An 11,180-nucleotide genomic window follows, 5' to 3' on the forward strand; every position below is an offset into this window, starting at 1 on the left:
AGTCCTGGTCTGGTCCTGGTTTAGACCTGGTCCAGTTCTGGTTTAGTCCTGGTTTAGTCCTGGTTTAGACCTGGTTCAGTCCTGGTTCAGTCCTGGTCTAGTCCTGGTCTAGTCCTGGTTCAGTCCTGGTCCAGTTCTGGTTTAGTCCTGGTCCGGTCCCGGTTCAGTCCCGGTCTTTTTCTTCTTCAGTGATCATCAGTCGGCAGCAGAGGAGGATGCAGGTGATGCGGATCCGGCAGAGGGACGACCGTTACCGACACAAGAAGAAGAAGAAGGCGGCGGGCGGGGGGACGGGTCAGTCCAAGATGGCCGCCACCGCCGAGCCCGTGTACAGGAGGAAACCCAACCCCATCCGTCGCTATGACACCGACGTGCTGTCACCCGTAAGAGCCGACATCTACCACCGTTTACGTCATCAAGTTCAAAACACACAACAACACGATTTAAAAACGTACGATTTAAAAGTAACATTTAAAAAAAAACACAAATCATAGAGAGGTCTTTATCTGGAATGTTCCACGGTGAGGCTTTAAACATGTCCTGCGTTTGTTTAATTTTAGGAGTCTCTTAATTTTCTCACTTTGAACAGTCACCTCAAAGTCACAGTTTTGTTCCTGGTTTAGACCTGGTTTTAGTTCCGGTTTTAGACTTGGTTTAGATCTGGTTTAGACCTAGTTTTAGTCCTGGTTTTTGTCCTGGTTTAGACTTGGTTTTAATCCTGGTTTTAGTCCTGATTTAGACCTAGTTTAGACCTGGTTTAGACATAGTTTAGACCTGGTTTAGGCCTAGTTTAGACATGGTTTAGACCTAGTTTAGACCTGGTTTAGACCTGATATTAGTCCTGATTGCAGACCTAGTTTAGACCTGATTTTAGTCTGGATTTTAGCCCCGATTTTAGACCTAATTTTAGTCCTGATTTAGACCTAATTTTAGTCCTGATTTAGACCTAGTTTAGACATGGTTTAGACCTAGTTTAGACCTGATATTAGACCTAGTTTAGACCTGATTTTAGTCCCAATTTCAGTCCTGGTTTAGACCTGGTTTAGACCTAGTTTAGAAATAGTTTAGACCTGATTTTAGTCCTGGTTTTAGTCCTGGTTTAGACCTGATTTTAGTCCTGGTTTTAGTCCATAAAAACGTTCCGCTGTGGACACTTAAAACGACTCACTGCTTTTGCTTTACCTGTGATTCTTCCTCGTCCTGACACTTCCTCCTCGTCGTCCGTGTCGTTCCAGAGTTACATCCAGAGTTTCCGGGAGCGGCAGGTGCAGGCTCAGCCCTTCCCCAGTCGCCTGGTGGTGGATCTGGGATACGACTGCAGCTCCAACACGCCCCTGACCGGAGCGTCTGGACCGCAGCTCCGAGTCTGACCCCGAGGACCCGCAGCAAAGACTCACAGAGACTACATTACCCATGATGCCACTCTGCTGGACACTGGGTGGAGGCGCACAGATGCATGACGCACTTAAACACAGATGTACTCACGTTTTTTTGCGGAGGAGCGGCGGCGGCGGACGTTTTGGGATTGTGTAAAATATATCTACGCCTTTTATCTCGTGTGCCATGTGACCTCGCCTTTAAAGTGGCGGCGGCGGTGCTGCTCGGTCTCTTAAAGGGGCGGTCTTGGTGCCTTGGCCGCGTCAGAACCAGCAGAAGTCCATCGATTTTTTTTTTTTTCAAACAATGTGAAAACAATAAAACTCACAGGGTAACGGACGGTTTAAAAACACGTGTGGCTGGAAAGAACGATTTATTTATACCGACGTCTCACTCTATAGTGGCCACGTTTATGATGTTTTTTAATTCCGAATTAATTGTTCGGTTTTCTGTCCCGTTTTTCTTTTGTTATTTTCTTTTATTTTATTTTGTTAGTTAGTTATATTTTTTCTACTTTATTTTATTATTTTTTTTTATTTATTATTTATTTTTTTTATTTTTTGTTTGTTTGTTTTTTTATTTTATTTTTTTCTACTTAATTTTATTTTTTGTTTGTTTATTTTATTTTTTCAAAATTTTGTTTTTTCTATTTTATTTTTTGTTAAATTTTTTTCTATTTAGTTTTTTTTTTTCTATGTTATTTTATTTAGTTAGTTATTTTTATTTGTTTAATTTTTTTTCTTTCTTTTTTAATTCTGTCCCTTTGTCATATTTCTCCCTGATTGGCTCATCCACCTGTCAGTCACTCCCATGACCAGTGACCAGACTCGCGTGTTTGTTCTGGAACGTGCCTCCCGATGTTATTGCCTCGTTTGGAATGTCCCACAGTTGAGCTTTACGACACACCTGCCCTGTAACTTGACGTGTGTCGCCGTGGTGACAGAAACGTTTAATAATGCCGTACTGCGAAACCGGGCAAAACAATACGAGTCCATGGAGACCGTCACGTGGCTTACGATTCTCCAGAAAAATTACGTAGTGCACCTTTTTTGTCAGTATTCAAATTTATTTAAAAATATCTGACGACACGCAACAAAAAAGAGTGAGACATCGGTGTAAATAAAACGTTTTTAAATCGCAAATTGAGGCCAAACTTCTGCGTTTCAATCAGGTCGACGAGTCACTTTTTAAACCGAAACAAAAATCACAAACGAAATGTGAATATCGTGTCTTTTTTTTTTCTTTTTCTTTTCTTTTTTTTATAACGAACTGCATGAGCCACCACCTCCTCCACGACGCCGACACTCACAGGCGCCGCGCTGTGGACACTCCAGGTACTGCAGCCGATCCACGTCCAGGAACTTTTTGGACTTTTTAAGATTCCGTAACGGGTCCAGGAGTCTGAATTTTAAACAAACACGAGACGAAACACGTACAAGTATTTCAGAACGTGTTTGTAGAACTTTAAACTACAGGGTTTGCGGCTTTTACTCTGAAAAATCTGCTTCAAACTATGACAAAAACCCGGAATATTCTTAAACTGAAACACTACCGCTCAAATCTTAAATGTAAAAAACGAAATTAACAGATTATTTTTGAGCGTGTAGACGACTGTGGCATTTCCCTTTGTGTGAAACCATAATGTGAATCTGTATAAAAACACTAACTTTTGTATTTTTGACTCATTTGTATTTAAAAATGTTATTCTTAGATTTGTTTTGGGACCTTCCTCCTTCCAGTGTCTGTCTGTATTTATTTAATTTAAGTTTAATTTCTGGTGCGTCGTCTTTCACTGTTGGCCGTGCTTTTCAACATTAAATAAATCAAAGCATGTGTCTCGAACCAGGTCTGGTTTTTGGAGTTATTCTAGTTAAAAAAAAAAAATTTAAATCCAATTTTCCCATTAATTTAACACAATAAAATCTCTATGAATAATGAATATACAATATAAATATTTTTACTTTAATATAATAAGGTGGACTGAGTTAATTTTGTGAAGAAAAAAAGTGTCATAAATAAATAAATAAAATAAAATGTTCTATGTGTAGTTTGGTGTCCTCATGTGTACAAAAATATATTGCTACGATATGTTAGAATCACACTCAATATAAATCTAATATTTTTTGATAAATATTGTAAATAAAAGTGTGGAAAAGGTTGTAGTTCCAAATGTGTCCGCCAGAGGGAGCCATGTTGAACGTTCGTCACACAGTTCATGAGGTTCATAGTTTAAAAGAAGTTATTTATTTATTTATTCATTCATTTATTTATTTTTTATCAACAAGATCGATCTGTGTCTCAAAATATGAACTAAAATGTCCCCGTGAATAAAACTTTCTGTCTGTCGCTGTTACAATTTTATATTTTATATTTTTTCTTTTTTCTTTTTCTTGCCTCGTGATCCAGAACACGTGCAGCCAATCATTAATCAGAGCTCGTGAGCTTCTGTCGTCCTCGTGCGCTCAGGTCAAACTTTTTTTGTGTCCTCGTGTCACCCAGACTCAGTTATGACGTAATCCTCATGAGGCTTTTACAACATTTCATATTTTACAGAAATTTAATGTGATACATAAATTTATATCATATTATACAAATATATTGTCTTTTACCTTAAATTATTTGAATTATTTAACTTATTATTATTTGATATATTTTGTTCCACGTAGTTTGGCGCCATCGTGTGGACAACATAAGAACTGCAAATATCCACAAAAGCAAGCTTTTTTAGTTTTTTTTATCTAAATTATCTATATACATTTTTTTTGTGAGTAAGTAAGTAAATTTTAAAATATTTTAATAAATAACTAATAAGTAAAAAAAATAAAAAATAAAATAAAATAATAAATAGTATGGTGTATATAGTTATTATTATTATTATTATTATTAATGTATTTATTTTAATCCTGATGTTTTGTTTAGCGGAGTTTGACGCCATCTTGTGGACAAAAGAATGAAATGCATAAATCTCCCTAAAGCTTGTAATTCTGACCTGTGTCCGCTAGAGGGAGCTCCAGAGTATGAATGAATTTAGTTTATATTGTAATAAAAAAAACACACACACACACACAAACACAGATACAGAATTATTAGAATTTTTAAATATGTAATACAAATTATATATCTACTAAATATTTATTACTTTAGTTTATTAATGTTTTGTTTTTTTGGCTGTTTAACAAATTAAACAAATGTCTGTTTTCACACTTTTCATAATATCATGAACACAAGAGTCGAGTCAGAAAAATCTAAAAACTTTATTATTACTATTTTCAGTCATAGATTAGGAATGTAAAATTAAATAAAAATGAAATGAAATGTAATTCTAAGGCAATGTTTAATGTTTGTCCACCAGGGGGAGCTCCACATGTCATAAAAGAGTTTATGAAAACATTATCTTTAATTATTTTAGTAAAACTTTAATACTGATCCAGTGATGAGTGAAAGAAACGTCTGATTAAATCTAGTTCTTCTTCAGGACATTTCCTCCAAACTCCACCGGGGGGCGACCTTTCACCCCGAGTCCAGAGATCTGAAAAAGAGTTCGAGCACATTTTAAAACAGTTTCACCCTCAAACCTAAAGGTCTGTGGTTCAATCCCAGCTCCACTGCACACTGCCCTTGTGCCTCTGTGCAAGACACTTCCCGCAGAGTCGCACTCACCCTGAAGGTGGCACCGGCGAACGTCTGAACGCGGAGATCCGATTGGCTGAGGCCCAGAGACGCAGAGGTTACGTAGAGGTCACTGTAGTGAGGCCCCCCGAAACAACAGGATGTGGTTTTGGAGACGGGAAGTGCCACGGTCTGGAGACGCACGCCTAAAACACACGGGAGTCGAACCATCAACCTCTGACACAGCAACAACAACAGCGGTGGTGCGTTTACATAAAAAAAAAAAAATCAGAAAACTAGAATAATCAGATAAAACGGTAATTAAAAGTGATTTTGGTGAGTGTTTACAAGAGAAATCTGATCACAAGCAGCAGGAAAACACTTTACAAACTGTGAAGTGTTTTGCCCAAAGACACAAAAACAGTCTGTGATGTTCGTGTTTCTCGTTTTCACTCAAATAAACTGTAAGACAATTAAAAGTCTGATGTAAAAATATGCACTTGAATTTACTTTAAAAATACTTAAAGCTGAAAATATTCAAGGACATAACGTTCTGTTGTGTGGATCAGTGGAAAAGGTTCAGTCCTGAAGCCCTGAGGTTGTTGGTTCAAATCCAGATCAAGACCTTTTGGAACTTAGAATTTAAAAACAGGAAACTAAACGCTTAAGTAATCGGAGAGTGATCGTGAGTCTGAGCTGTTGTGTGGGTGAAAGGTTCAAACATGGAGGCTTTGGTCCTGAGATTCTGGGTTCAAATCCAGAAGCCAACTGTGTTTCCTCCCAATTATTAATGATCCTTTAAAACTTTGGGAGAAAAAAAGGTAAGAAACCACAGAACGCCAACCCGAGTCTGTGAAATCAGAAACTTTGTGACTATAAACTCTGTTCTGACCAAGTGTCTGACCCACTGCAACTGTGAAACACGTAATAGATAAAAGTCTAACTAAACGTTCAGCTGGACCAGATCTAAAACTGAAATACTTCAGAAGAAAGTCACTGTATGTGCTGGAGTGTGGCTCAGGAGTTAAGACTCAGGGATGTGAAGATGGACCTGAGGTTCTGGGTTCAAGTCCTGCCTCTGATGACCAGTGAGACTCACACTGAAGTGTCAAACACAACTATAAACTTCATCAAGAAACTTATGTTCTTAAAATTTTCTGCATAATCTACTTCATCTAAGACAGTTGGGTCACTCATTTGTGCACCAACTTCATGAATGAGTGACAGGGCTCCAGGGTGGAGCGGGTCGGGGTCGGGGTCTCCCCTGGGGCAGCGGGGGATCGATCCACAAACCTTCGGGTGAGAGCTGGACTCTGTTGGTGTGAGTCTCTCTGCTCCTACACCACTGCCTCCTCCAACCAGGAGACGCTTTTTTGTGTATTTGACTTTGACAGAGACTCTCACTTTAAATATTCCTCATGTTTATCTGTATCACCCTGATGTGTTCAGTTCTTGTGCTGATGTGGCTCAGAGGTTAAGACACAAACACAGGCTCCTGTTGGATCAGATGTTGTGGGATCGAGTCCCGTCACTGACTCTGAGCTGATGTCTGCGTCTCTCACGTGAGCCTGACTGTGACGTCTTAAAACACAAACTATTGTCCTACTGATCTTCTTGTTGAGATCGAGTTTGTTCTAATCTCAAACTAGTCCTTGTTTCCAGGTTCTGTATTGAACTAACAACCTCCGACTCACAAACTGTGCACCACACAAGCTCTCGACCCTCTGACCCAACAGCACATACCTGGAGTTTGACACTAAAATGTTCCAGATAAGAGCTTTACGATGTGGTTCAGAGGTGTGGACATGCGTTGGACCTGAGGTTGTGGGTTTAAGTCCGGCCTCTGTCCAGTTTGTCTCACAGACACATTAAATCTGATCAAAAACATATTTTACTTAAATTCTGTTCCAACTTTACTTCATCATAAACACTGTGGTTCAGGAGTGAGACTCAGACTCAGACACTGACAGACTCCTGCTGCTCCTGAGGTTCTGGGTTCAAATCCTGTCTGTGATTAAAGGCAGATCAGTGTCTGTGTTTTGTGATGTGACAGATTCTTTATGAAAATAATCGACTGCACAAACTTCACAGATCCAAAGGGGAATTTATTTGTGGTTGTGTCTGGAATAACTGACACTGTCACACGTTTATTTTCATGATCATCACAACGTAAAGACGAACATTTCTGTTTTATTGCCATTAAAAATCACTCAGTCTAAATCCAAAGCAGCAGTATTAGTAGTAGTAGTAATATTAGTATCAGTAATAGTATTAGTAGTACTAGTAGTAGTATTACCTGTGTGTGGATCGACTTGTATGACTCTCCATCCGTTGTAGCAGCAGATCCAGATTTTTCCGTCTGCGTCGAGGGTGAGTCCGTCTGGAAGCCCCTCCTCGTCCTTCAGCTCGAACACCACACGACGAGAATCTGACGAGGAACAAGAGTCAAACCCGAGTGCACGAGTACACGAGTGCACGAGTGCACGAGTACACGAGTGCACGATTGCACGAGTGCACGAGTGCACGAGTGCACGAGTGCACGAGTGCACGAGTGCACGATTGCACGAGTGCACGAGTGCACGAGTGCACGAGTGCACGATTACACGAGTGCACGAGTGCACGATTGCACGAGTGCACGAGTGCACGAGTGCACGAGTGCACGAGTGCACGATTACACGAGTGCACGAGTGCACGAGTGCACGAGTGCACGAGTACACGATTACACACGACTCTCTCCGATCTGAAGTCGTTTCCTCGTCACACACAGACCCGGAGCTGTGGTTTGTTTCATCATTATATTTAAAGTTTTACTAAAAATCTAGTCGTTTAAGAGGGATTCTGTTTTAGAACTCGGCGCTACTTCCTGTGTTCTTCTACTTTCTTTGTTCTTTTTTTCTACAAACTTAGTGTGAAGCATTTAGCGCAGGTACTAACCCACCAAACTGAGTCACGCAGACAGCTGATTGGACGAGCTGTCGCCGTGGAGACGTACCCATGCGGCCCGTGGCGACGTCGTAATCGAAAACGTCGAGTGTTTTCTTCAGACTGTCGACGTAAAAGAAGAGCTTCCCGTCAGACGACCAGTCCAGACCGTTTGAGATGTCGACCTGCACAAACACCACAAACCACAAATGACAAACAGTTTTATTTCTATATTTTATTTGACTTGTACATAGATTTTTAACAGAAAGATTCTAACAAAAGTAACTTCAGGACATTTGAAAGTGTTTGTACCTGGTCCAGGTGCTGGATCAGGGTCAGATCTGAGTCCACAGAAAACAGAGATCCCTGTTTCCTCTGGACCTCACCTGGACTCTGCTCCAGACCCATGGTCCCTGAACACAACACCACCGTTATGGTCTAGTCCAAGTCTGGTCCAAGTCTGGTCCAAGTCTAGTCCAAGTCTAGTCCAAGTCTAGTCCTGATCCTGAGTCTGACCTGCGAACAGTCGTCCTGCTGGATCCACTTTCCCGTCGTTGAGGCGGTTTTGTGGTTTGTCGTCATCCACGGTAACCAGTGATGTCACCGCCCCCGTTGACCAATCAACAGCCGAGAAAGTGCGGCCAACTCCCGCCACGTACCCGCCCCCTCGCGCCGGGACCGCGAAACCCACCGGGGCATCTGACGCAAGAGATGAGAACAACGTCACCATGAAAATATAAAGGCCAGTTTTCTTCATCTAAATGTCACCGTTTTCTTTCTTTTTTCCTTTTATAATTTGCCTGTTAATTTGTATTTTATAATTTGTCTAAAAAAAATAAAACAAAAGTGTTATGTTCCACAGACGTCATCTGTAAGTGTGAACAGAGCCGATAAACCATGAACATTTTTGCTCTGAAAGAAAATAAAATATTGTTAAACACTGAGCCGCTGCAGCAGCTGTTTCTGATTGGTCACCTGTGCTGCAGCAGCTGTTTCTGATTGGTCACCTGTGCTGCAGGAAGCGATCTGATTGGTCACCTGTGCTGCAGGAAGTGATCTGATTGGTCGTGGGGTTCCAGCGGTGGATCTTTTTTCCCATGATGTCGACAAACAGCAGCGTCTGCTCTGACTCCTCCCACACTGGTCCTTCTCCAACCAGAGCGTGAAGATTCACCACAGGCTCCACCTTCACCGGTGACATCATCGTGACGCCGGAGCAGAATCTGACGAGCATCAAAACATCGTCCAAAAACTTTTCACATAAAAGCCCAGATTCATGTTCTAACTATTTTACTGGAGTTATTTGCTTACTTTGTTTATTCTAAAATATGTTTCTTATTTTTGTTTGTCAGTTAGTTTACTCATTTAGTTTGTTAATTTGTGCAATATGTTGTTGCATTATTAATATTATATTTGTTAATTAGTTTAGTCTCATTTACCACAGTGACCTGAGTGGGTCTGTGTTTTTATTTTACCAGTCGACAGGAGGCAGCAGGAGTCGCCTTTAACATGTTGGAAATAAATCTTGGAAACTCAGCTCTGGTCATGAATATTAATTTGTTTTTTCCACAAACCCACGGTGCTGAAAAGTGACTGAGTTATGTTTAGTTTCCTCACCGCTTTTGTTCGTTACTTTTCTTTGACAAACAGCCACTACAAATTTAATTGATTTGTTTTTCACTGATGAACCTGAACATGCACGACAGCACCAGACTCAAACTCACTTTACAACTCGAACTTTGGCTGCACCGGGATTTTTATTATGATGAAAAATAAATCATTTATTTAATCGATCAATACTGAAGTTGTCATTAGTCTTTCTGAGTCTCTTCCTCCTTCTGTGTGGAAAAGCAAAATAGTGTTTGGATTTGTCTTCCATTTTGTGGATCTTCTGCCATAAAAAAGATAAAATATTGTGTTCTAAATTGTTAGTTGCTATGGGAACAGTCCTAATTTCACACGGAAAACAGTCAGCAGTTTCCCAAGGACCCCGCCCACTAGGCCTCAAACTCCATGTCGCACAACTTTTCCCACTTCAGAACCAGCTTCTCAGGCTCATGGACCATCCACAGAAATCTACACAAATCTACACAAATCTGATCTGTTTTGGATTTAAACTCGAGATTCTGCATTTTGTCCCGCGCATGCGCAGTGCCAACCCCACAGCTGAAATGTTTACAAAGTTCACACGAGTTTAAGAGGCTCAAAAGTCTCCACCAAAGTCCGGACTAAACCAGAACCGGGTCAAAACCGGGTCTAAACCTAAACGAACCCGGATTCGAGTGTTCCGCGACAGTTTTGTGTTGTTTTTTTTTAGAGTTTTTGGAGCAAACTCACCTGCGCCTCTGATGAATCACAACTGCGACAAGTCACGTGACACCCCGCCCCTCTGAGGAGTCCCGCGCACAAACGCACCCACAGCCACAGCAGTGTACCCGCCCCTACGGACTGACCTCACCTCAAACACACCCAGGACGCGTTTCAGCTTATTTAGCATTATTTACTTTTTTGTGCTTAAAATCGCAGTTTTGCTGTAAATTTTTGCTTCGCGTGGTTTGTACTAAAAACAAATTATTTTACAAACTCAAAACATCCACATTTAGAGATTTTCTCGTGAATTAAACCATCCCGCCTTCAGTTCCCACTTGTGTCCGCCAGAGGGAGCCACGCAGCCCAAAAACATATTTAATAATTTAAAATAAAGTTTAATCTTAACTAAATTTACATAAAACGAAGTGGAACAGACTCAGATAAAATGCACTGGTTAAGAAATCCACTGACAAAGACGTGAAAGCATAAAAAATCTTTAATATAAAAACAATCCAAACTATTACAAAACCATTAGAAAACATGAAACTTTTTTTAAAAGCTGTAGTTAGTCAGTTACAAAACAAAAATACGACTGTGTGCTTCAGTAGTCGGACTTTCACACAGTTTAGACTTCACAGTTTCCGTGGATTTCAGAATTATGACAAATTAAGAGTGTTTCCAGAGAGATTGAAGTGTAATATTATATTTTTATCCTCAAAACGTCTCATATATCTGGAAGCTGAACCCCATGAGTAATGATTGGGCTGGAGTCTTCTTCTGTAGCAGCAGTGAGGCCACGACACAGAGACAAAACAAACAAACCAGTGATATTATTCAAATAGAAACTTTTAACCTTCCTGCAACAATAGATACATTTTTTGTACATCTCAGCTTTTCTTTTTTGCATAACTTTCTTGTTATTGCACCAAATCGCACCAAAATTGGCCACTTTGTTTATTTTG

General features: G+C 40.3%; 2 protein-coding genes across 3 annotated transcripts in view; one reads left to right on the plus strand and one right to left on the minus strand.

Annotated features, from left to right (window-relative positions):
* tmem198b (transmembrane protein 198b) overlaps positions 1-1,370 on the plus strand; it is a 7,187-nt gene extending 5,817 nt beyond the window's left edge. The window contains exons 4-5 of the mRNA XM_055165870.1: positions 190-383; positions 1,236-1,370. Coding sequence (XP_055021845.1) covers positions 190-383; positions 1,236-1,370 — 329 coding nt within the window. The remainder of the gene's footprint in view (positions 1-189; positions 384-1,235) is intronic.
* Positions 1,371-4,612: 3,242 nt separating this feature from the next.
* rgn (regucalcin) lies at positions 4,613-10,324 on the minus strand. 2 transcript variants are annotated; one of them, XM_020931192.2, is made up of 8 exons: positions 10,246-10,324; positions 8,947-9,131; positions 8,425-8,607; positions 8,221-8,321; positions 7,979-8,093; positions 7,283-7,414; positions 5,038-5,192; positions 4,613-4,906 (listed from the first exon to the last, which is right to left on the minus strand). In XM_020931192.2, exons 2-8 carry the CDS (start codon positions 9,110-9,112, stop codon positions 4,838-4,840), a joined length of 921 nt encoding a protein of 306 aa, XP_020786851.1. In that variant the 5' UTR covers positions 9,113-9,131; positions 10,246-10,324; the 3' UTR covers positions 4,613-4,837. The 2 variants fall into 2 exon arrangements, with proteins under 2 accessions (XP_020786851.1, XP_055021858.1); XM_055165883.1 differs by having other exon boundaries at positions 7,925-8,093.
* Positions 10,325-11,180: the final 856 nt, after the last annotated feature.

The sequence above is a fragment of the Boleophthalmus pectinirostris genome, unplaced genomic scaffold (genome assembly GCF_026225935.1).
Source record: "Boleophthalmus pectinirostris isolate CB_2022bp ecotype Guang Dong unplaced genomic scaffold, ASM2622593v1 HiC_scaffold_11, whole genome shotgun sequence".
Classification (NCBI taxonomy): domain Eukaryota; kingdom Metazoa; phylum Chordata; class Actinopteri; order Gobiiformes; family Gobiidae; genus Boleophthalmus; species Boleophthalmus pectinirostris.